General features: G+C 53.0%; 1 protein-coding gene across 1 annotated transcript in view; it reads right to left on the bottom strand.

Annotated features, from left to right (window-relative positions):
* Positions 1 to 1,747: 1,747 nt before the first annotated feature.
* The window catches only part of CYTH4 (cytohesin 4), a 30,846-nt gene continuing 7,123 nt past the window's right edge, over positions 1,748 to 25,470 (bottom strand). Inside the window, exons 2-13 of the mRNA XM_027541721.1 lie at positions 23,269 to 23,351; positions 21,346 to 21,410; positions 19,959 to 20,025; positions 18,344 to 18,462; positions 16,543 to 16,623; positions 14,838 to 14,950; positions 12,601 to 12,749; positions 7,620 to 7,731; positions 6,130 to 6,206; positions 5,598 to 5,669; positions 4,906 to 5,060; positions 1,748 to 3,679 (exon numbers count right to left, since the gene is read on the bottom strand). Coding sequence (XP_027397522.1) covers positions 3,607 to 3,679; positions 4,906 to 5,060; positions 5,598 to 5,669; positions 6,130 to 6,206; positions 7,620 to 7,731; positions 12,601 to 12,749; positions 14,838 to 14,950; positions 16,543 to 16,623; positions 18,344 to 18,462; positions 19,959 to 20,025; positions 21,346 to 21,410; positions 23,269 to 23,351 — 1,166 coding nt within the window. The 3' untranslated portion in view covers positions 1,748 to 3,606. The remainder of the gene's footprint in view (positions 3,680 to 4,905; positions 5,061 to 5,597; positions 5,670 to 6,129; positions 6,207 to 7,619; positions 7,732 to 12,600; positions 12,750 to 14,837; positions 14,951 to 16,542; positions 16,624 to 18,343; positions 18,463 to 19,958; positions 20,026 to 21,345; positions 21,411 to 23,268; positions 23,352 to 25,470) is intronic.

The following is a 25,470-nucleotide window of genomic DNA, read 5'->3' on the forward strand; positions in this document are numbered from 1 at the left end:
CTTTTGTGGCACCTTCTCACTTGCCACCCAACCCCACCACACACACCAGTCTCACTTCATCTCAGGGCAGGGGCCACCTGGTACCCGTGTCTGACACTTATAGGGAAGTCCTCATTAAAGGTTATGTCCAGAAACTCCCCTGTCTGAACCCTTCAGGAAGGAAGATCACATCTAGAGAGGGCAAGCTACTAGTTCAGGGTCACACAACCAGAAAGCCAGAGAGCCAGGGTATCCCGACTCCTTGGCTGAGCAGGGGTGACTGTGCCCCACATGAAGGGAGGGGGGAGGCCGATGGGCAGCTGTGCCCTCAGGTGTCTGGGGCTGCTGGAGCCCACAGGTCCTAGTTGACCGGGTGCATCCTTCTCCAGGAGGCCGACGTCAAGGCTCTACTCTGGGCCGAGGCCTCATTCCTACAAGGGGCAGCCAGTTCAGCTGTCTGAACTGCGTCGTGGAACCTCTCATCCACGAGTGGTGGGAGCCCCCTGCTGCCCAGAGCGAGGAGTGGCAGAAGGACGGGAAGGTGGGCAGAGGCCACCAGAGCTGGTGAGTCTCTGGCCAGCAAGGCAGAGAGGGACCAGATTGCGATGTGGCCCCGCCCACCTCTCTAGTCACGCCCCTTACTAGCGGCTTCACCGTTTCCAAAGTTCCCTGCGCCTCTAGATACTTGCACTAGTTAATGCTGAGGCCCAGAGAGTCTTCAGTTGACTTCAGTCAAAGAATTATCGCGCATCCTGTGTGCCAGGCACCGAGCAGTGACAATCTGGCCTGTGAGGAATTCGCAGTCAAGATGTGTGTGATGGGGAGGGGCAGACCTGAAGTGAGCTCACTGCAGTATCAGGTGTGTGTCTTTTCTCCCATCTGGCTGCCAACACTCAAGTACGGCTCCTTCGAGAAGCCCGCCGGATTGCCTCGCTGCCCAGCTCAGCCCTCCACCGGCCCATGTGCTCCACTCTGTGTAACAGCATGAGTTGAAATGGGCTGTCTTTCTCCACTAGACTTGAGTTCCTTTTGAGGGCAAGGGCTTTGCCTTGATCATCTTTGGCTCTTTGGTTCTGTGTGTGGAGCCTGGCACACAGTAGGTGCTTCAAAAACCTGGGCCGAATGAAAGTTGATCAGTTCAACGCCTTAAGGTCTTCAAAGAATGACGCAATGGTGGCATTTCAGACAAGGGGCTGGATTAAGGTGTGGGGGCCATCTCAGTGCCCTATACAACTGAAGGGGCTGCCTAGAACTCAGGACCACCAGAACGTCGGCCCCATGCAGGCATGGCTTTTGTCTTGTTCTACCAGTGCTTGAAACAAGGCACTTAATATAAGATTGTGGAAAGTATGAATGAAGAGTAACAAATTCAAGACCCTCTGTGACTCCCCAAGTGATCATTGGATCCAATCTGTACTTGTATCCCTTCTCGGACAGGGAACTCACTACTTATCTCCTGAGCAGCATCCTTTCTGTCTTCAGACAGCATGGCCTGTTGGGAAGTTCTTTTGCTTTCCCCTGGCCTTGGCAGAACCAGTGCACTCTTGCCCCTGCTTAGAGGGACCCTTGCTTCAAAAATTTAGCTCCTGGAGATTTCTGTCCAGGTGGCAGCCCCCAGTGGCCAGAGGATGAGGGTCCAGGGTCTGCTGAATGCCCACTCTTCCCCATCTGGCCCTCCTGGTCTCCAGCTGGGAAAGGGATGAGGGTGAAGGGTCTACATTGGCCTCAAGGATGGCAGATGTGGTCATGGAGAGGACAGAGCCCCACCCACGAGTTGACTCATGAGCTTTATTCTCTATTCTGAGTGATTCCCAGAACAACCACTCATGCCCAGAAATCCCCCATTCCACCCTCTCAGTGACAGGGAAGGAAGCCGAGGACCAGAGAGGGGAAGAGAGTGGACTAAGATTGCACAGCCAGTGGCAGGAGAGGACCTCAGAGCCCATGACCCCTGGCTGCCCCTTCAGGGCCAAAAAAGGCAGCAGATGTGGCACTCAGCTCCCATGCTGCCATGGGGCCTGTGGAAGACCTCAGACGTCCTGTAAATCTTCTTCCTGTCACACCCAAACAGATCCTCCTCAGTGCAGTATCATTACGAGGTGCTTGCACACCTCCAGAAACAGTGGCCTCACCACTTGCAAGGCAGCTACTCTGTCCTGACCCCACAGAGAGTTTGTGTGTTGTGTTGTGTGTGTGTTGTGAGGTGGGGGAAGAGAGGTTGCCTCCCCTCCCTGGGGAATTCACCTTGTCTGGCTCACCTACGCAGGCTGACAGTCGAGCCAAGGTAACCCCATATCCTGTTTTCCTGCAAGGGAACTTCCCCCTAGGGACTCCCCCAGGGCCTGTGCGGGGTAAGTCGTGCTACTGAGAAGAAACCTGTTTGTGGAATGCTCCTCCAGGCTGGGGCCTCCCTGGAGACAGAACTGCCTGCCTGTGGGTAGTGAAGCCAGCTTCATGCTTGATGGTGCTATGCCAGAGAGTCTCAGGATGCTAGGACCCTGCTGGGACAGCTGCTTATCACCTCAGGAGCCCTGGGCAGTGGTCTAGCAGGGAAATTGTGGCGGAGACTCTGCTACAAGGGTGTACGTCACTCATGGCATGGCTGCTGCCTCCAGGCAGCCCTCCTGGTAACCACAGATCACAAAGCTCTCTTCTTGGCTTCTTGGTTGTACCACCATTTCTGCTTGAGTATGTCTGTATGTCTCTGCCATTTGCTTGAGGAGTCCCACGTGTCCCTTCTCTAAAATGAACATCCTTGAGGGTGGGCCCACTCTGCTCTCCGCCTCCCAGCAGTCTTCAGTCCAGAGCCTCTTCTGGCTCAGTAAACAGGTGTAGACATCTCCAGCCAGAAGCTCCTTGGGAGACCCAGCACATTCCTATCCTTCCACGGACTGAAAGCAGTCTGAGAGGGGCCATTGCTGGCAGGTTGAGGGGCGAAGTGCACAGAACCAGAAGGGCTGGGACATTCCTAGCCAAGCACCACAGTTTTCCAGGAACCAGAGAAGGAGTGTGACTCGGCCGAGGGCACACAGTAAGTTGAGACAAAGCTAGGACTGAGACTGTGATGTCCAGGCTCCTAGTCCAGTGCTCTTGGGTCTCCCAAAGGTTATGTCCATGGATCTGAGATGTGTTTCCTGTGTCCCTTGGGCAGGGAGGGCCAAGTTCCCACTGAAGATGGGGAGGGGCTGGCTGAGAATCCCCTGAGCAGAAGAGGAGGCATCGCCATGGTGGAGGGTAGGAAGCACTCAGGCCCCTCTTGCTTTGAAGGCTGATGGCATTTCAGAGGGCAAGGAGACTTCTAACAAAAGAGGAAACTGAGGCCCAGAGAGAGGGCAGCATGCCAGGCTGTGGCCGCTTTCCTTACCCCTTCCTGTAGTGGACTTGGGGCAGGGGTAGGGCCTTTGCTGGATGCCCAGGGCCAGCAGCCTCATGATCGGGCTCTGAGACCTTGGTGGTTCCCACCCATCCTGGCTCTTGAGCCCTGCCTCCCCCACCCCTGCCCCTCGCTGTCAGGTCGAAGTGAAGGGGGTTGAAGGAGGATGTGTGCGGGCCCTGGGGTGGGAGTGGGTCTCCAGGTACCACAGGTCATGGGGCTCGCAGGACACCGGGCACCACCTCCAAGGAAGCTCACTGCTTGCTGGCGATCTTCTTCTTCCGAGCAGAGACCAGGTCATAGAAAGGGACACGAGTGATGCTGGCTCTGGAGTAAGGGTAGTAAAAAGATTTCAGGGCTGGATGGGCTGGCAAAGGGATCTCATCTCCCAGGGCTTGTAATAAGAGTGTGCTTCTCCCAGGGCGAGGTTGGCCTTTACCTGGAGGGGTAAAGCCTGATGACCCCAACAAGGACCGAGCCAGGGTGTGCCACAGGCAGGCCTGAGAGCCTCAGGAATTCTGCCCCCACGTATCTTTGGACGCCTCCCAGACCCCGTCAGACTTGGAAGGAGGTGACAAGAGCCCAAGTGGAACTAGCAGACCTGCTTGCCAGTCCTAGCTCTGCCCCTCTCTGGCTGTGTAGCCCTGGGCAAGTCCTTTCCCTCTCTGGACCTCAGTCCTCATCTGTAAAATGAGGGTAAGAGTGGGTTTGGCCTGGCAGCCTCACAGGGCTGCTGCAAGATTGGAGGGAAAAGACCCTACAAGTCTCTGGGACATACCTGGTCCCCGGCCCATTGACCACTTCTGTGTCTCCCTCTGTCTAAGAGGACTCACCCTCACTGGTATCGCCCCATGGACTCAGAGTCAAGGTGTTATCCTGCCCCTCACCTGGCTTTCCGCCTCCTGTCCCTCCACTGACCATCACACCTGTCGAACCCCAGCCCCTGCATGGTGGACTTTCTCCCCTCATCACACCTGTCTGTGGCTCTCCAGCACACTCAGGATAAACCTGAGCTCTCTGCCATGGCCACCAAGGCCTTGCCATCCTTTGCAGCCTCATTTCCCAATGCTCAGTCCTCACGCTGCCTGGTCTCTACATAGCCCTACCCCTGCACTGCCCGGCATTGCCTGGTCCCATGCTGCCCAGCACCAGCTATCCAGGAAGATGTCCAGGCATCCCTATGCCTGACCTGCCCTTTTGTTTTGGCCTGCATTGCTCCTTCCACCTAGAAAGTCCTCCTCCCCACCTGCACCAGGCCTTTCCAGGACCACTTAGGATTCTGATGCTAACAGGCACTGGGCAAACAGCTTTACTTGTAACATCTCCCATGATCCTCCACCATTCCCATGAATTCTGTGCCTTGCTCCTCCGTGTTCTGGGCCTGGCCCAGAGAGGATGCTCACGGAACATGGTGGAAGGGATTTGCATGCCAGAAACAGAAGGGAAGTTCTGGAGTTAGCCCTCTTTGCAGGCAAGGAAACAGGACCCTGAGAGGAGCAGGGGCTTCTGAAAGGTAACAGAGACCCCTCCCCACCAGCCCAGCCATCTGTTACCGAATGGCTTCGATCCATTGGTCCCGCTCCTCGGCGCTGGAGGCTGAGATCCGGTAAGACTCATGCTTGCCCTCCACCACTTTACCATCACCGTCGGTCTTGCAGGCCTTTATCTTCTGGCCCCGGCAGCTGGGGTTACACAGCTCCAGGCAGAACTGTGGGGAAGTGGCCAGGTGAGGGCAGGGCAGGGGTGGGAGGAAAGGGCAGCCGTGTGGGCTCTCGGGGAGGCTCGGAGAGGTTGGAGAGGCCTAGACACTTGGGCAAGACCAGCATCTGGAAGAGCAGCAGGACACACCTGACTGCCAGGCCCTCCTGTGAGAGGAGAACAGGCAGCTTCTCATGTTGAGAACTTACTATGTGCCTGACTTGACCTAAATCCACGATTCCTCTTAAAATCCCCAGTTGACAGATGGGGAAATAGAGGCTCAGAAAGCAGCAGAGACTTATTGAAGGTCCCAGAGCCAGTATCAGGGGCCAGGCTCTGAGAGACAGTGTGGCCAGGCCCTCTTGATGCCTCTTGACGCCAGGATCCCCGTCCCTAAGAGGGAGGCTGAGGCAAGCCTGAGCTACTGGAAGGTGTCACGGGCATGGCCTCACCTCCTGGAGAGCCCAGCCCAGCCGCCCTCTCCCTACACTCTGTTTTGGAAATTCCTACAGCTGCTCTGGCCTGAGGCCACCTCACTGACACCTACTGGCTTCTTGGGGTCGTCCACCTTCTGCACTGAGAGATTCTCAAGGGGTATGATTCCCCGGGGCTCCTTGTCCTGCAGGAGAATAAGAAGAAAGATCAGGATCAGCAAAGGGAGTCTCGAGTCAAGGGCAGGGAGTGAACTTGGAAGTTTTGTTGTTTAGTCACTAAGTCGCCTTCAACTCTTTTGACCCTGTGGACTATAGCCTGCCAGGCTCCTCTGTCTGAACTCAGCAGCACCCCATACCCCAAAGAGGAGTGTGCCCATCTTCCCCAGACTCTGACCAGCCCTGGAGAGGGCAAGGGAGCAGCATGGGAAGAGCCCTGCCTGGGAGTTAGGAGGCCGGACATTAAGCCCCAGCTCTGCCTTGCACCTTGGCCCAGCCCCTTCACCTCTTTGTAGCTGTTTCCCCCATCTGTAAGATGGGTGTAGAGGAGGACCAAATGATCTCAAAGAGGCCCCAGCTCTACAATGGACTGCTTAGTGAAAATCTGGAAAGGGTTTGAGGGGAGGGACAGGGTAGGGTAAGGCTCACAGTGGTGAACTCGAAGTAGTAGAGGCAGCTGTCCGTCAGGATGAACCAGCGTCGTTTCCAGGTCTTCACGCGGCCACCTGCAAGAGCCAGTGATGGAGTCAGTTAGCCCTCCTCTGCCCTGGGCTCCAGCACTTCTCTCCATGGAAGAGCAGGGCCTCCGATGCCCACCTCTGTGCCCCCACCCTAGCCCCCTAACCCCTAGCTTCCCACACCTCCCCCTTATCTATCTCTCCCCCACTTAAAAACCTGAGGGGTTCCATCACCTCCAGGCTGCACCAGATCTCCTCCCTGGTCCGGCCCCAGGGGCAGGCTGGCCATTCCTGCACTTTCCTCCTGCACCCACCACTCTGTTCATCCCTTGGCTGGCTCCCTGCCTGGTGTTGTGCCTAAGCCTTTCATCTTTCATTTGCCAGGCAATGTTCAAGAGGATTCAAGAAACATTCACTTATTAATCGCTATGACTACCTATGAGGAGAGGACCATTATTAACCCCCTTTTACAGATGAGGAGATCGCAGGGCAGAGAGGGTACATCATCAGCTCAAGGTCTGGCAGCAGAGCTGGGATTTGAACCCCAGTGTCTGAGCCCCAGAGCCCAAGTGCATGGTCATTTCCCCACATGTTTCATCCTCCCAGGGATGACTGTTACCATTCCACAGCTGTGGAAACTGAGGCCAAGGATGGATGGAGGAGCTGGAATCTGTGACTTAGAGCTACCCTGGGGCTGAGAACTGTCAGCTGGGCAAGAAAAGGAGGCTGCAGTCTGCAGGTGGATGGACTGGGAGGTGGGCCTGGAGAGATGGAGGGTCTGGATAGGCTCCCAGGCCAGGGCCCTGCTCTCACATACGGCGTCTGTCCTCCTCTGGCTTGGAAAGCCTCTGTGCCTGGCTGGCTGCCCCTGCCCAGAGGTGCCCAGCGTGTGTGGGGTGACAGGCTCAGATGGCTGGGTCCTACAGTTCCGCTGCTAGAACTTGCAGCGGCTGCTGCTGTGGCATCCACCATAGCTCCCCTCTGCAGGCCCAAAGCCCTCCCTGCCCCTAGTCCTGTTGAGGAGAGGCTCCCCAAGCCACATCCTCTCACACTCCCGCCCCCCATCTTTCAGGGACAGCCAGCCATCTGCCCACCGAATTCTGCCACTGGCTGGCTATGTGGCTTGGGCTGGTCCCTTAACCTCACTGGGCCTGGGTTTCCTCAGAATCACTTCAGGAAGACAGATCTGCGGTTGAAGGCCTTATCTATGAATCTGTCAGTTTTCTGTCTCCCTTCCTGCTCATTGTTTCCTCCCCCACTGTCCCCTCATCCCCAGGACAGACAGAGGGAGGGTTGGGGAGGGAGGGTTGGGGCAAGCAGACTGCTGCCCTGGGGCTCAGGAGACTCTCAACTCCACCACCCGAGGCTTCAAGTCAAATGGGTGCATGTGTCAGCTGTGTTGCGTGAGTGTTGCAGGCACATCAGTGCATGTGCCCCGGAGTGCAGGAATGTGCATCTCACCCAGTTTGAGCAGCCAGCCCTCGCGGTCGGGTTTGAAGAAGGTGTGGGTGAGGTCATTGCCATCGTCCTCGGGGATGGAGAAGGGCTCGCTTTTGATGCTGTCAAAGAGGTTCTGCCCCAAGAGAAGGGAGGGAAAGACCCGCTGTTACATTCATCCAGGGCCTGGGTCTGGCCTATGTGGCCTCGGGCAGATCACTGACTCTGTGTGCCTCAAGGTGGGATGCTGATCTTGGCTCTTATAGGCCCCTCTCCTAGGCAGAGACCAGAGATCTCTTCTCGGGGATGGGAATTTCCCAGAAAGCAGATTTCAGTTCTCTGTGAAGGACTTTCTAGCTGTTAGAGCTGCTGAAATATGGAAGAAGCAACTTTGTAGGACAGTGAGTTCCCTGTCACCAGAGGTATGCAAGCCAGGGCTGAGAATTCCCTGTGGGAGAGTTGTAGATGTTGGCAATGATCATCCCTCTGTGTTTTGAACCCCCTGCTGTGGGACACTGCCTTCTACGGACAACCTGCCCAGATTTCCAACTGTTTGGGAAAAACATTCTAAATTGTCTAATTCTGCTGATTAAAACCAGGCACAATGCTGGGTCGCCATCATCGACATAATGAAATCATTTCCTTCTGTTGTGTTTGCATGTGCTGCTGTTCAGATGGTTTCCTCGAAATGTTAAATGAAAAATTTCACAAGTACTGTTCGATTCCCCAAAGTTTTAGAAATGGTGTTTGCTGGTTTTTAAACGTCTTTTCTGATCCAGGAGCCTAGGGGTGGTGGTAGGGTAAGGGTTGGGGCGGAGGGCGCTGGCCTGTAGCAAGTTTTCCTGGATTTGACAGAGAGGACTCAGCTGGCTGCGGTGGGGTGAGTGGGGAAGGGCAGGGACCACCTTCCCTTTTTGGAGCCCCCACATTCCTAGAGCAGCCAGGAAGCCCTGCTGCCCCTCCCGTTCTGGCCCAGCCTGGCCCTGAGCTTTCCCTAGTAGCACCGGCTGGTTGAAGGAGTTCTGTTCTTTAAGGCCTGTTCTCTGTCAGCAAAGCTGGCAGCCCATACAAATATTCTGAAGGCCCAAGGCGGGAAGCAGGGGCACAGACAGGGCCTCATCCTTCACGACACCCACGGGGAGCCCCCTGGCAGCTTCTGAGGGCCTTCTACAGCCTACACATTCTGCCCCCACAAGGAAAGAAGCTCTGTTCACCCACATTTCCTGTATCTTGTAAAACCAGGCTCCCCCCACCCCCTGTAAGAAAACACCCTTGCACCTGCCCCACCAAATCAGGCTGTCTTCTCCTGGCTGGATAGACGTGGTCAGAAAGACAACAGCCACTCATCAGTGGTTGTACTGGCCTTGCGTCCATCCTTCCCCACCCACTCTGTTCTCCTCTGGAGAATCACCCCCTTACTTTCTGTCCAGGTTGCTCAGGGGCTTGACACTGCCCACTCAGCACTCCCTCATGGCTGTAGGAGACAGTGAATGACTCCTATCTGGCTAATTAGAGCATTTCATCCTACTGGTCACAGTGACTGATTCAGAGAGGGACTTGTGACCTACACTAGCGAATAAGCCTTCATTCTGGGACTCTAAACTGTTAAGCAAGATGGAAGCCTGGAGTTGCCCAGGTCCTCTCTGGGAAACTTGGGGGGAAGCCTGTTTAAGAGGGAAGCCAACTTGGAAGAGGAGGTTGCTCAGAGATGGAAAGACCAGATTGAGCCCTGACCTCAACGAAGCACCTGGATCTAGCCGAACCTGAAGGTGAATATCAGTCCCCCATCTTTTCATTGACATGAGTTGAGAATTCCTCCAACCAAGGAAGAAACTGGAAGCTGGGAAACAAGTCAAAATCTGCATTCCCAAATCTTGCTTTCTGGTCTCTGCAGAGGGAAGGGCTCAGATGGACGTGGGTTTGAACCTGGACTCCCCACAGACTGAGCCCCCCTGGCCAGCTACCTCTATTGGAGCTCAGTTTCCTCTGCTGTAAACTGGGGTTGGGGGGGTGGGGGGGGTGGGTGTAAGGTACCTGATGCCTGTGGTTGTCAGGAGAACCAATATACAGTCATTTCTGATGGAGATGCTTGGACAAGAACCCAGGAGGTCTGGCCCTACCCACAGCAGAAGATGCCCCGAACTGACTGCTTCCTTTGCTGGACCTTGGTTTCTCCACCTGTGGCACCAGAGGGTGGATGAGCTCTCCTTCTGTCCTCTCTCCTTCTTTCCCTTCTCCACCCCAGGTCCCTCTCGGGGCAGCCCAGTCATGGTGAGTGGAGCCAGGCACTTGAAGTGCTTTGTCTGCTTCTCAGGAGAACAATGTAAGGTCAGTGTCATCAGCCCACTTTGCAGATGGAGAAACTGAGGCTCACACTCAAGGACATGCAGCCATAAAGGCGGAGCTGGGATTTGATCTCCTGTCCTCTGAGTCCACACCCTGTGCCTTTGCCCTGAGTCTTTTAGGCACTCTGCCCTGTCCCCATCAGGATGGCCAGGGCAAGACTCGCTCAACCTGCCTGAGCCCCTGCTCCCATCATGCACCTCTCCAAAGCCTTTCCCACCTGCGTACCCTCATGGTCACAGAGTGACCTCTCTTTAGGTGATGTGTCTGTGTCAATTTAATTTCATAAATCAGGTCATTTAAAAATGTTATATGTCCTGGAGAATCCTTCTGCAAAGCCACAAACTGATACTTAAAGGTACTTAAAGCTGAGTCCTTGCTTTACACATGGGGAAGATGAAGCCCCAAAAGAAAGCAAGAAGACCCCCGTCCACAGCAGCTTTCTGTAAAAGCCTTGAAGAGCAAGGACTAGGCCAGTGTGGTTCACTTTGTGCCCTGAAAGCTTCTGGATTAATTAGCCAGCCCAGAGGCATAGGTGCTGTGCTAAATACCTTACATGTCTACACTAATCCCATAAGCTGGGAGCTCAGAGAGGTCAAGCCTCTTACCTAAAGTCACACAACTAGAAAATGGAGGAGCTAGCACTTGGATGTGGCTGTGACTCCAACGCTCTGTTCTTTTCCCTGCCTCTTGGCTGCCAAGGAGGATAATAAACCCTTTCCAGACCTCCCAGGCAGAGTTTGAAGCTAAATTGAGATAATAGACCCAAAAGCCCTATGAGAAGAAAGTTACAAGCTCTATACAAATGCAGCGCATTGTTATTAACAAAAGACTTGAATTGGGAAAAATGCCTAAGGAGGGAGCCGCTGAAGGAGGCTCTCCAGGGACAGAAGCAATAAAGTGGCACCTGGGAGATCCAACAGGACTGGTGCTGGCAGGCTGTTAACTCATTACCTGCCAGACCAGGTGTGCCCAGCTTCCTGCTCCAAGTACCACAATGAGATGAGTTTTCAAAGGCCTTTCACATTTCAGGCAGTTTACTAAGGGCTGGGGATTTTAAATAATTATTAATGATTCTTAATAGCGACCTAAGCTACCATTTAGAGCTTGTGCTATGTACCTGGCATGGGCTATGCCCTTTACGTTTTTAAAAATTACTACTCAGCAGCTCTGTGACGCAGGCGTCATTATTCCCATTCTCCTGGTTGAGGAAATGGTGGCCCCGAGAGGGTGAGTCATTACTCAAGGTCATCCAGGAGGCGAACAACGGGGAGATGGGACTTGACCTGAGCTCTAATCTACTCTCAAGCCCTCATTTTATATCATGCCCCCCTCCAAAATAAATATTCTCTGGGGATCAAGGAGGGTGAAGGGCTAAGGGCATGGCTGTTGTCAAACACTGAAGAGCACCAGAGTCATTCCAGATCCAGGCTCTCCCCAACCCCCACCATACTTCTGCTGCGGGACATACACAGGGTGCTAAGCTGCCAGGGTGGGGTTCACATTGTCTCCTCCCCTCCTGCCAGACTCTGACCCAGAGGGAACTGAAACTCTATAGAGCTCTGGGCACCTCTAATCCTAGAAATGAATTGTCAGTTCATTTTTGCTGAGCCAGGCTTTGAATCTCACTCCTGTCTTTCTAAGATAGTTCCCAGCTCCACTTTGCCCATAGGAAGCAGGTAAACTCTGGAGGCTGTTGTTCAAAGCCCTGGACTTGGTGCCCATCACTGTCTGTATGTACCCAGATGGCTACCCAGGATGCCCCTCCCTTTCCCTACCAGGTCAAGTGCTGGCCACTTCCTCTTTCTGGAATGTCCTTTCCCTGCTTCTCCCCTGGGCAAACTCCCACTCAACTTTCAAGGCCAGTTCAAAAGTCACCTCCTCTGTGAAGTCTTCCATGATGGCACCCTTTCCCTGCCTCTGGGAGAGTGATAGTATTGTCCACTGGGTCTCCATAGCTAGGTTCCTATGGTCAGCATAACATGAATCAGGCAGGGCTGGAATTCACATGTATTTTATCTTCCACCAGACCCTTACCTTGGGTTGAATCATCCCTGGGTGCCCTATGCCAGGCCAGAGCCTGGTGCAGTGTGGCAGGGGTGGGGGCTGTTTAGGATGGGATAGGAAGCCTGGGTTCCACTCAACTCTTGAGCTGATGTGTAGCCTATGGAAGACCTGTTTCTTCCTCTCTGGAAGAGGGAGGGGTTTGAGCAGAGACTGGGAATTTTCTACTCTGACCCACTGAGAGTCTAAGACTCTGGGATTCCAAGAAATAGACTAGGTGGTGTGAGGCACCCTTTCGAGGAAGGTGTGAATGATGGGTGTCAAGAGCTCCCCAAAGGCTGAGGTCTGGGCAGACCTCCTGGGTGTTCAGTCTTGGACCTCCTTCTTAAGATGGGACTGCTTGCAAAAGCCCATTTCAGGACCAACCTCTTTTGTGACTGTCCACCCCCTGGACAGAGGAGCCTGGCTGGCAACAGTCCATAGTGTCGCAAAAGAGACACGGCTGAAGCAACTTAGCACATCTCAAGACAGTTATTGACCTGGGAGGGCCACCTCCTGGAGAGGTCTCTCTTAGATGAGCCCCTCTTGGGTCATCCGCCCAAAGGCAGGCTCCTCCTGGATGCCTGGAGACCTGCTGGGTGGGGCCACGCCCTCTTACCCGCAGCTGCTCCTCAGGCAGGTCACTGCCGCCGTTGATGCCACGGTTCATGGACACAAAGCGCTCGAAGGGCGGCCTGTCCCGGACGTTGGGGTTGTGGAGGCTGGTGTTGAGCATGATGATGGAGAAGGACAGGACGTAGCAGGTGTCTGCGGGACGCGACAGCGGTCAGAGTCTTGGCCCTGGCCACGCCCCCTCCTCCGCCCTAACCCCTCAGGGCGGAGAGTTGGCTGTTTCAATGCCCTGAAGGTCCACCCTGTCCTCCCGGCTTGGCATTCAAGTCCTAGCCTCACCTCCCACTCTTCCGGAGCTCTCTGCTGCAAACAAGCTTCAACTGTCAGTTGCCCGAGCCCTTGTGTGCCTCACACCCGGCACTTCTGCTCCTGCTGGGCCCCCTGCCTAGCACGCCCTTTTCTCCCCTTTTCTACCCATTTAAACCCTCCTGCTCTTTAGTCTCCTGCTCCAGCCCTCCTCCCCGCCGAGCCCTTCCTGCCCCCCTGCCCACTCTGTTCTCTGCCTCCTTGGAACTCAGAGGATGCTTATTGTTTGCTACCCTGTTCAGGGCTTGGTCACGTGCTGCTTGGTAATCTTGCTGGCATTGTGGGGCTCCCAGAGCCGAGCTCCTGTTCTATTATTCAGACTTTCACGTGCTTGTGCTCAGGAGCCAGGCTGGGCTGAGCGTTTGGGAGGGAGATGATCGCTACTCTGTGATGTTTTAAAGCCCTGAGTCCAGAGCCAGGGAAGTTCAGCTGTGACCCCAGCTCTCTGGTTGACCTTGAAAAGTACTTGAGTTCCCAGAGCCTCAGCTTCCCCATCTGCAGTATGAGATGTGTCAAGTCGCTTTAGTTGTGTCCGACTCTTTGTGACCCCATGGACTGTAGGCCGCCAGACTCCTCTGTCTATGGGATTCTCCAGGCAAGAATACTGGAGTGGGTTGCCATGCCCTCCTCCAGGGATCTTCCCAACCCAGGGATAGAATCTGCGTCTCTTATGTCTAACCTGCATTGGTAGGCGGGTTCTTTACCACTAGTGCCACATGGGAAGCCCCTGCAATATTTTAGAAGGTTTAACTTTGAAAAAGCTTCATGTTCATTAACGATTTTACCTCTGATAACAGTGGCTCTAATGTTGCTGTTGCTTGCCCTATGCTAAGCTCTTTACATCCCCTGACAACACTAATGAGGCCGGCACTGTTACTGCCCCCACCCATTTTACAGATTAGGAAACTGAGGCACAGGGAGAGTAAGTTACATGTCCCAGGTCACAAGATTAAATAGTTCAACTGTGATTCAAATCTGGTGCTTTAAAATTCCTTCCTTCCTAAAAATATTTATTGAGTAACTAATAAATGCTACAGAATGGGGATTCACTGGTGAAAAAATCTGTATGGTCCCCACCCTTGTGGGTTGTTTAAAATTGTGGGGCTGATAGATATTAAGCAAGCAAATCCCTAATTTATGTATAACCACAAAGTAGGCAAATGCTCTGTAGGACTTGTCCATAGATGCACTGCTGAGAAGCCACTTTCGCTTCTCTGAGTCTGTATCTGGAAGGATAAGAACACTGCTGATCTCATAGAGTAGATGTAAGGATTACATGACTTGCATAGGTAAAGCACTTAGCATATGGAGAGTGCTTAGTACTTGGACTTGGTTATTGCTATGGTACCTTCAGATCCAGAGAAGAGGCCAGGACAAGCCTGCCATCATTTCTCTCCCATCCTGTTGCGAAGTGTGGAGGACTGATTTTTGCTGATATCCTTCTTATCCACCCTGGCCCTATGCTTCCTGCCCAGTCTGTTTCATGCTTCTGTACCTTTGCTCAAACTAGAACCCCAGTCCCAAAGGCCCTTTCTCCCCCTTTCTTCCTCCTCCGTTTGGAGGCCCTCACCTCCTGAAGAGCTCCTATTCATCCTTCAAAACCCCATTCAGAAATCAGGTTCTCAGGGAAGCCAGCCTGGACATGCTGAATCCCCCATCCCCACCCCCAGATGAGACACTGATACCTTAGCACCCCGTGCCATTATTTCCTGCCTTCTCTCCCAAGGATCATGCCCTTGGGAGATGTGTATGTAGGCAGCTCTGCCTGACACACACCCAGCAGAGGGTCTGGCACGGATATGGTGCTCAGTGAGCATTGATGATAGGATCTGGCTCCCAGGGTCTGGGTGCTTGGGAGAGACCTGGTGCCTCAGGAGGTAGATTTGCACCTGGCAGGGTCCCCTCCCACATAGGCACCTGTGGACTGGAAGACGCCGGGGTTGCAGAGGCAGTATCGGGAGGCGAAGGTCTCCATCATGCGGTCAATCTTCTGGGCCTCGCCTGGCAGCCGGAAGCTCCACAGGAATTGTCTGGGGACAGGGAACAGAGCCATGGGCAGTGGAGGTGGAGGGCTCTCGGAGGGGAGCAAGAGGGCCCCCCATTCCTCCCCTTCAATAAACTGCTCTGCCTCTCTCATGCTTAGTCTTTTTATCTTGTAAATGGGAGACTCTGCACTTGACATCTAGACTCATGGGAAGGGTCAGTGGAATTTGTGCTGTGAGCACCAAGTCTGCAGGAGGGAGCCAAGAAATGCCTTTTCTTCTACAATACAGGAGCTTAGTGGACACTCTTCTCTGCCCATCTGTGGCCCAGATTTGTGGCCCAGTCCACTCCAGCCCATGAGGGGACCAATGCAGATTCTCAGATTCTAAGGCCCCTCTCCACCTGGCCACTGGGCCCTGGGATCCGTGGGACCCGGGGGAGGTTGTCTTTCCTTGGCTGAGCTTCCTTTTCTTGGAACTGAATGATATCCACATCTTCCAACTGGATTCACCAAGGTCAAGGGCCATGCCTGCTCCTCTCACATCTCCCACTGAGCCTTGAACACTGGGACTGTGTTTACTGAGCCAGGGCCTGCTTAGTAAAGGCTTGTTAAATGAGTGAGAAAATGAACAAATGAATAAATGAACGAATGAATTTTGGAGACTCCCAACCTACCCCTCTCCTTTAAAAAGCGTGAGAGTTGGAGGGAAGGCCACATTGCTTAGATAGTGGTGACTTTTTCCTTCTCTCCCTTGCAAACTCCTAATCATCTGTCAAAACCCAGATCAAATGCCCCTACTCAGGAGATGATTTTCCAGACTTCATCTGCAGCAGCAAGACTTACTAAGCCCTTACTATGGATCAGTTCTAAGCACTTTCTTACTTAGTTCTCACCACCCTATGAGGTTGGTATTGTTATTAACCCCATTTTACAGATAAAGAAACTGAGGCACAGAGAGGTTTTTTTTTTTGTTTTTTTTTTTTGGTGACTTTCCCCAGGGGTGAGTAGCAGATATAGGATATGAACTGTGCAGTCTAGCTCCAGAGTTTGTGCTCCTTACCCATATATATTAATGCCTCCCATCATTGTAAAAATGAGTAGCAAAAATAATATCCTAATTAGAAAATAATAAGTAATAATAAATGTAGTACACACTAAGCTATATTAATTAAATAAATAAAATAAGCACTAATTTAAAAAGCAGTGGGAATAGCAGTCATAATAATAGTAATAGTGATTAAAATGATTAAATATTATTATAATAATGATGTAATATAGTAATTAGTAGTAGTAGTAGTAGTAGTAACAAGCCAGGTGCTGATACAGGCAGTCCATGCCTGTTATCTCATCTAACCTCAGCTCTCTTTGGGGATACTGTCATCAATTACTTCTATTTATTTATTAAAAACAATTTTTTGGCCACACTGCACAGCTTGCAGGATCTTAGTTCCCTGACCAGGGATTGAACTCAAGCCCTCAGCAGTGAAAGAACTGAGTCTGAACCACTGGATCCCCAGGGAATTCCCTCATTAATTAATTCCTGATGCTTTGTTTGTGCTGTTAGCCATGTGGATGATGGTGCCCCCAACACCCCTCCAGCCCCTTGGGAGTCAGGCCCCTGCCTCCTGGACCACTCACCTGAGGGCCTGGACGAGGTTGAGGTTAGCAAACTCATGGCAATCTACAAAGGCCTGGAGGACCTGCAGGTTGATGGGGTCTCTGGAGAGGAGACAGAAGGGAGGGTGGGACACATTTGAGCATCTGTACCCCCTTCTAGAGGGGGTTGAGGTGGGGGAGGCCGAGGAGGGGAGAGACATCCTCCTTCTGAATCCAGCCACCCTCTGGTCTGCTCACATGTCTGACCTGCATCACCATCCTCCCACCGCTATCTGCACACCCATGTCCTCCCACTCACAGCAGACACCCCCCCGCCCCACTCTCCTGGCTTACCAGCACTGACCTCAGTCAGGAGGGGGGCTCTGGCTTCGGAGTGGCCTGTCCTGAGTCACTTCCTGTCTGGGTGACCCCTCACAAACCACCAGACCTCCCCAAGCCCCAGTATTCTCATCTGTAAAATGGAGAGAACCATGTCCACCCCCACTTCCTCTGTCTTCTCAGATCTGAAATCAGAAAGCCCTGCCCTTCTTGCCAGCTGCATTCCCAACTTGCTTAGGAGAAGGAGAGTGTTCTCTGAGGTGCCTGGGAGAGGGGGTGCTGGCTTGCTGGCCCAGCTCCACACCTGTCCCCTACAGTCTGTGCCCTCCCCCAGCAGCCAGAGGGATCCCCTCAGAGTACCCCTCGGCCCAGGGCCCTCTCAGGTGTCCCCGCCTGTTGCCGACTACTTCCTCCCACGCTCCATCCCTCTGCCCCTGTCTCACTGGCTCGTTGGTCCTTCAGCAGGCTTCTGCCCCAGGGCCTTTTCATGTTCTATTCCCTCCACCCGAAATGCTATTCCCCTAGAGCCACACTGCTTACCTCCTCTAAATTTCACCTTCTCTGTGAGACCCTTTGTGTCCACACTATTTAAAGTCACAGCCTTTGAAGCACAGTTCCCAGAACTTTCTCATCTCCCTTTCTTGATTTGTTTGTATTCCAAAGAACTTTTAATTTTTTCTAATTTATTTTACATATTTTGGTACCTGTCTTCCCCATTAGAATGTACCTTCCCTGATGGCAGAAGTTTTTTTTCTTTTTAGTTGAAGTATAGTTGATTTATAACTGTGTTATTTTCAGGTGTACAGCAAAATGATTTGTATGTATATATATATATATTCTTTATTTTCAATTCTTTTTCACTGTAGTTTACTACAAGATATTGAATATAGTTCTCTGTGCCACATAGTAATTCTTTGTTGTTAATCTGCTATGTATTGTATTGCATCTGTTAATCCCATTCTCCCAATTTATCCCCACTCCCTGCCCCGGAGTTTTGTCTTCTTCACTGGTATAAATCCAGGGCTTAGAGCACTGCCTGGTGCACCTTGTAAACCTAGTAAAGATAGCCTTAAGTCGTGTCTGACTCTTGGGATCCCGTGAACTGTAGCCCGCCAGGCTCCTCCATCCATGGGATTCTCCAGGCAAGAATACTGGAGTGAGTTGCCGTTTTCTTCTCCAGGGGAACTTCCTGACCCAGGAATTGAACCCAGGTCTCCCACATTGCAGGCAGATGGTTTACCAACTGAGCTATGCAGGAAGCACAGTAGATATTAAAAATATCTACTTGTTTTCTAAATGAGTGAAGGAAGGAATGAAGGCAGACATGCTTTGGTTCAAGGTCTGGAAGGAGAGTGATGACTTAACCTGCTCAAGCCTCAGGAGTTACGACTTTCCTAAATGCTTCATTCCTTAGTTACCTGCACACACAACCCACCCCTCACACATATCTGTGCACAACTGCACATCCTCATTCCCTGCCTTCCTAAGGCCCCACCCTCCTTACCTCTCCCCCAAGTAGGTGCCGATGGCTGTCTTGTTGAGGCCCTCACCCTTGTACAAGAACTGGGCGATGTCCTGGGCGTCGGGGGTCAGCAGCTTGTGCTCAATGAGATACTGGATGCCCTGGAGGTGGTACACAGAGCCTGTAAGCAGCCCCCACCCAGCAGCTGGCCTGGGAAGGGGGAGAGAGGGAGCACCTGTGGCCAGAGCCCTGGGGCCTGGAATTCTAGCACTGGCACAGCTTGTTCTGGGAATTTGTGACCCTCCTTAATTGAAGTTGCCTTTGTAAGGTGATGAGCTCCCCATCAGCAGAGGTATGCAAACAGACATGGGTTCCTGCCATGAACCAGGTTCATGCCAGCTGCTCCCCCAGGTCCCCCTCAGTCTGCCACTCTCTGATCATATGCTTTGATGATTCAATGAATTTATAATTTTAAGATTGAATGATTCAGCTATTCCTTTTGTCCCCTTAATATTTGTATTATTTTAAAATAGTGTTTCATTTTTTTCTCATGAGTAATCTATGTCCATTGTATAAAAATTAGAAAAAAAACCCAGTTCAATCAAAAGGAGAGGAAATTGCTACAGCTCGGAGGTAGACACTTTTCGCCGGTAGTGCCTTTCCTCCCCTTTCTGCATGAAAATGGGAGTGTGCCTTGCCCCGCTTTTCAGATTTGACAATATCAAAACATCTCACCTCACAACCCAGGCACTCAAAGTCTGTCATTCTAATTTTAGGAGTTGGAGGGGTTGGGCTCCGGTTTTCTGTGATGATGCCTTTGCGTCCCTGTTCCTTTTGGAGAAGAGGCTGCTTGGAAGAGTGGGGATAGACTGTGGAAGGCTCTGTGTGACAGGCAGATGGCCCCGGGGCCCCTCAGAGGCCCCTCCCTGAGGGGCACTTAGGCAGGAATGTGAGTGTCTGTGTGTGTGGTCTGTGTGGTCCATGTGGATGGGAGCAGGGGTCCATTTCTGTGTCTGGGAACACAGGAGATGTGTGATGCAGAAGAGACAGCCTTCTAAACCAGAGCAGTAAATTTCCAGGGACCCCGTGGCTGCCCTGACCCCACTTCCGTGTGTCAGCTGTGGCTTCCTCCTGTCTCGGTTCCTGCAGGAAAGGAGCCCAGCTGCCACTTAGGTGGGTGAGGGGTGGGGGCTGGGGTTCCTCTGAGGCCAGTGGGGGTGGGGGTTAGACCATAGCTGAGATCTGAGAAGTCAGGGCTCTATGCCAGCATCTCAGGACAGGCTGCCTAAGCTGAGCAACTAAAAGACCCTTCCGGAGACTCAGCCACAGAGTCCAAAGGCCCGACCAACCAAAGTCCTACTCACAGAGTGGGAGACAGGGGCCTAAAGTCACGGGACCCCAAGTTCATAGACATCACAGAGCCCCCATCATCCTTCTGGCTCCCACCTCAGGCCCTGGGGCTACTTGGCTGTGGGGTGGCGGAGCCCCCAGCCCTGATGGCATGGGGCACTGGACAAGATGCTGAGCCCAGCGGGGCCTCAGTTTCCTCCTCTGGAAAGTAGGTAATTGTGTCGGTTGAGGGGAAGAAGGGGACACTGTGGAGGTGCCCAGCATGCAGCTCCCTTGGCCCCCCAACCCGAGCCCCCGCACTGCTCACCTTCATGGGGTCCATGTTGAATTTCTTGCGTCCAATGCACAGCTCTTTCTCCCTCTGGGCCATGCGGCTGTAGATGGAAAGACATCAGCGTGGACGCCCCTGGACCCCAGCGCACCCCTCCAATCCCCAAGGACGCTTTCCTTGGCTAGAGCCAGTATTCCTTAAGGACCTCCAAGTGGGGTCAGAGTCACCTGGGAGAATGTGAGAAATGCAGGGTCTGGACCCCTTCCTGAGCCAGGAAACCCAATTTCCAATGGGCTCAGCACCAGCATTTTAACCAGCTCTGAAGCTGTGACCACGGGAGCCAGAGATGCTCCCAGGGAGAGGATTTAGAAGGGCTTGGAGTGGAAGCAACATAACAAGGAGGCTGGTGGGTAGGGTGGGGGAGGGTGAGGAGAGCATAAGATCTGGAGCCAGACTCCTGGTGCAAATTCCACTCAGGTGCAAATTCCTGAAGTGACTCAGGGGGAGTCACTTCATCTCTCTGGGACTCAGTTTCCTCTTCTGTAAAAAGGGGGGTGACTCCACCTCCAACACTCCAATCATTGTTGAGAGGTTAAAGCATTGAAAACAATGGGTGGTAGGAGCTGTGTAAATATTATGTTATTGTCTTTGTTGGGGCTGGAGCAGGGGATCTAGAGACATGGGGGCCGTGCACGTGTGTGTGTGTGTGTAACAGTGTGTGTGCGCATCAGTGTGCGTGCATGTGTGCGTGTGTGTGTCCTGCTTGGAAGGTGGAGATTAGAGGCATCAGAGAACTGAGGCTGGCAGGGGCAGGGTGGGGATCTTCTGAGACACCAAACGTAGGAGTCAGTGCCCTGGGGCCCTAGGGGTTATGTATGGACCAACCTTCTCATTGCACAAGTAGGGAACTGAAGCCCAGAGAAGGGAGAGGACCAACCGCAGGTTTCAGAGCCAGAGGGCATCTTCCCACAGAAGGGGCGGAGTGGATGACACTCATGAGTGGGGTGGGGTGGACCAGCTTTGGCCTGACCACAGGCGTGGCTTTTGTTCCCATAAGGCCTTTGGCTTCCTAGTCCTCATCCTTGGGGCTGAGTTTTCCTTCTCCCTGACCTTTCCCAGGATACTCCTGGCCAGTGATTGGTCAGGGGTGGGGTCAGGTGGGCTGGGAGAGACTTAGGGTGGAGGAGGCAGGAGAACGGGGATTGGTACTGAAGAGAGGGGGCAGTCTGGAAGCAAGGACCAGACCAGACCAGAGGATGGACCGTCAGAGCTGCCGTGTTCCTATTTCACCCCGAAGCCTCCCATCTGGGGGTCTGATCCCCAATTTCACCAGAGCCTGGGCTCATTCACTCTCACTCCTGACATGTGATATCCTCGAGAAACCACTGTGGCAGCTTCCCTGGGTCCCCGGCCGGCCCCTCACCTCTCCTCTGCTGTCTCGAAGCAGTCAATTTGTGCAAACACATCTGCGATCTCATCCTTCAGCTTCTGTGGAATGGCAGGGGTGTTACAAAGAGGGAGAGTCAGGGGGTGGAGGCCAGGACAAAATGGGCTTCATAGCCCTCTCCACACAACACAACCACTCCCTCCCTGGGCATGACTCCCAGACCTCTGTCTTGAGCTGTCACTAAGGGTCCCTCCCCAGGAAGATCCCTTTTCCAGATGTCTCTTATATCTAATTCTCCCTGGGCTCCTGTCTCAGGGTGAGGGAGTCCCCAGTCTACACTCTATTTCCAGTCTTCCCATCTCTTGCCTCTGCCGCTGTAAGGTGTCCTGCCCTGAGTCAAACCTTCCCCACAAGTCCTCCTCCACCCAGCTGCCATTTTTCTGAAGCACAGCTTGGTGCTGGCCCTTCTTCTGCTCAAACTCTGTCCATGGCTCCCTACTACCTCCGCATCAAGAAGGACAAATTCCTGCCCTGTGATCAGGGCCCAATTCCTCTCTGATTTCCCTCCTTCCATCCATTTGCCCCACCCTAGGCTCTGTGGCCACTACAAGCCAGATTCTCTGGGTGCACCATGGTACAAGACAGCCTAGGCTCTCTTCTCAGGGACTTTGCAATTCCAGTGGAATTTACAGAAGAGGACACTGAGGCCCAGAGAGGTGAGATCATGTGTCCAACATGTCTCCAGGAGACCCCCTAACTCTGCCAACAACCACCACTGGGTAGATGGGGAGGGGTGGCAGCTTGTCCAGCATCCCTCTGCAGGGCAGCAGCATGCGCACCTGGCAAGAGCCCCTGAAGGCACCCCAGCCCTCCCTCTCCTCCACCAAGACCTTGGAAGGGGGCGGGTGGTTCCTAGGGCTTTGTCCTGGGACCTAGGGGCAGCGTAGAACCTAGAGCTTTTAAGCCCAGTCAGCTCCTGTCCATGTGATCTTGGCCCAGTCACTGAGTGAATTCTCAACAAATAAAATGGGGGGTGGGTTCATGCAAAATTATTAATTGAACACCTACTATGCTCTGACCATTGGGCTGGGGATGCAGTGGTGGGAAACAGACCCAGGCTCCCCTTACATGGAGCTCACGGTCCAGTGGGGTTGGGATCTTGGGACAATTGAAATGACCACACAGAACATGGTCAGAGCAGTGGTCTAGAAAGAGCCTGTCAGGCGGTAGGTACTTGCTGAGGGAATGATCCTGTGCCTTTGGCTTTCTCTGGAATCCTAGGTATATGCGTGGTGGGGTGGAGGGTGGGGTTCCAGCAACTACAGCCAGGGTGGACAGGGTGGTCCCTAAGAGGAGAGACATTTGAGCCAAGAATGAACTAGGAGAAGGAGGAGCTCTAAGGAGGGCTTGGAGAGTCTCAGGCAGAGGGAACTGTGAGTGCAAAGGCCCAGGGGCAGGACCGAGCTGCGTGGCTCATTCCAGGAGCAGAAGCAGAGCCTGTCTCAGAAGGTTTCTGGGAATCAGATGAGCTAACGTCTGAGAGCTGATGAGGTGGCAAAGTGCTAGGCAGATATTGGCATTGTCTTGACTAAATGGTCTACATGTTAGGAGGGTGGAAGCTGAGGCCCAGGGTGGGGATGAGTCCAGATGGAGGCCATGAAGGTGGGGTTCTGCACATAGTAGGTGCTTAATTAATTGCCCCCTTTCTCTGCCTTGCTCTCGTGGCTCTCTCTAGGCCCTGGAAGTGAGCCAGGAGTGGGGAGTCCCCTTGGGAATTCTGTCCTTCCCACTCCTAAGGGCCAAGGCCAAGGCTCCGAGTGGGCTGGAATCTAGGCCTGCTCTTGGTCCTGGCTGGCTCAGGAGCGAGTAAGAGTGTTTGCTCATGTGTGGGTGCGGTTCGAGGGCATGAACACGAGTGTGGACAAAAGCGTGTGTATTGTGAGCTGAGTGTGAGCACACCTGGATATCCTCCAGAAGCTGCTTCCGGTGCCATTTGATCTGCTGCAGCTCCTCCGCCTCCCCGCTGCTCAGCTCCCCTGGGTCTGGAGAGAGAAGAATTGGTGGTTCCCTGGCTCTTTCCCAGCCCTCCCCTCCATCCCTCAGCTCCATCCTTAGCCACCTGGCTATCTCTCATTTCCCCAGGGCTCTCCTCCCTCCAGAAACCCATGACTTGCTTGCCCTCTTCACTCAGGCCATGGCTGAGATGCCACCTCCTCCACGAGGCCTTCCCTGACTGCTCTGTCTAAAGCAGTTCTTGCCCCACCCTCGCCGTCCACCAGGTTTTTGTTTCTTTTGCCCTTCTGGGTACAGACTCGCTCAGCCATCTGTTTACTTGCATCATTTGTGTTCTACTCATTCCACTCAACCCCATGAGAACAGGCGCTTCAATAATTTTGCTATTGCTATATCCTCAGCACCAAGTAAGGGGCTTCCTAGGTGGCGCTAGTGACAAAGAATCCACTTGCCATTGCAGGAGACATACGTTCAATCCTTGATCTGGGAAGATCTCACATGCCACAGAACAACTAGGTCTGTGTGTCACAACTATTGAGCCTGTACCCTTCCACAATAAGAGACGTCACCGCGGTGAGGAGCCTGAGCCCCACCACTAGAGAGCAGCCCCGCTCACCACAACCAGTGAAAAGCCTGCACAGCAACCAAGGCTCAGCGGAGTCAAAAAATAAATACATTAAAAAAATAAAAGGAAAGGGTCCACCAGCCAATGCAGGAGATGAGGTTTCGATTCCCAGGTTGGAAAGATCCCTTGGAGGAGGAAATGACACCCTACTCCAGTCCTGCCTGGAACATTCCACAGGCAGAGGAATCTGGTGGGCTACAGTCCATTGGGCTGCAAAACATTGGACATGACTGAGCACACACACACACAGCACCTAGAAAGAGGCTGACATAGCAAGTACTCAGTGCCATACTTGCCAGAGGCATTCATCCTTCGCTGTAACTTTATTTCTTCATTGGATCATGTATCTCTCATCTATTCATATATTTGTGTGACCAGGAAGTGGCAATCATTTTCCCTGACATCCCGTTGGCCACCTGTTGTCACATGGCCACAGCTACCTTCAAGAGAGGCGAGGTAATGAGCCTTTAGTAGGGTGGCCCTGATATCCTTACTATAAAGATGAGGAAACTGGATTTGGGGGGATATTTCCGTCAAGCTCAGAGAGGTGAGGTGGGCTGGCCAGGGTTCCAAAGGGGCAAGTTGCTGCCAGGGTGGGACTTGGGTTGGGATGACTACAATTCACCTGGAAATGAACGAAAGGAGACGCGAGTGTGCCAGTGTCCTGTGCGAGGCACTGTGACCGTTTCCCCACCTGGGTCAGCTGACCCACCGCTATTCACCCTGCTGTGCTTCCTGTCCCATAACACTCTCCTGGTCAAAATCTCCATGGAATCTTGATTCCTTAGAGGAGAAAGTTCTCGTCCTGGTCCTGGGGCCTCCACAGTCTCCCAGGCCTCTCCAGCCAGCCTTGTTCCCCACCATTCTCAACAAGAGCCCACCAGTGCAGCCTGCCCTCAAATGGCCTAACAGTCTTACTTTCCCACCTTGGCCTCTATAGCTCCTCCACCCTAGGATGCCTCTTCTTGTCTGCTCATCCAAATCCTCTGGACTCTCAAGGCTTCGCTTCAGGAAGCGCCTGATCACATTTCTTAAAGGTTTTGCAAATACAGACATGATCTCTTCCAAATAAAAGCAGAGAGACTATCAAGGGGTCCCTTTCCCTACGTCCTCCTGCTGTCGACTGAGCAGCTGTCTTGGACTTTGAGATGTCAGCTGGGTATTAAGATGGCAGGGCATCGGGCTAGAAGGAGTCTGGGCTCCAGGCATCCATATGGAGAAGAGTCATTTTTCAATGAGAGAGATGAATTTTGAGGATGTCTCACTCTCTGTTATTCTGAGCCTTTTTGTTACATCAGCCAAACATGAAACAACTAATACAGTGTTCTTGTCTCTGAAACATGAACCATAACCTAGAGGGTGGTCGTCAGGATTAAAAATGCTGACTTTTGCCAAACACTCTGTGAGTATGTGACATATGGTAAGGGCACAACACACATATGATGGGTGCCACGTTGTGCCTCCTAGCTCTCTCTTGCAGGACCAAGGCACCCACCCCCTCAGTGGCTGCTGTGGGCGTGTGT

Source organism: Bos indicus x Bos taurus, chromosome 5 (assembly GCF_003369695.1).
Source record: "Bos indicus x Bos taurus breed Angus x Brahman F1 hybrid chromosome 5, Bos_hybrid_MaternalHap_v2.0, whole genome shotgun sequence".
NCBI classification, from domain to species: domain Eukaryota; kingdom Metazoa; phylum Chordata; class Mammalia; order Artiodactyla; family Bovidae; genus Bos; species Bos indicus x Bos taurus.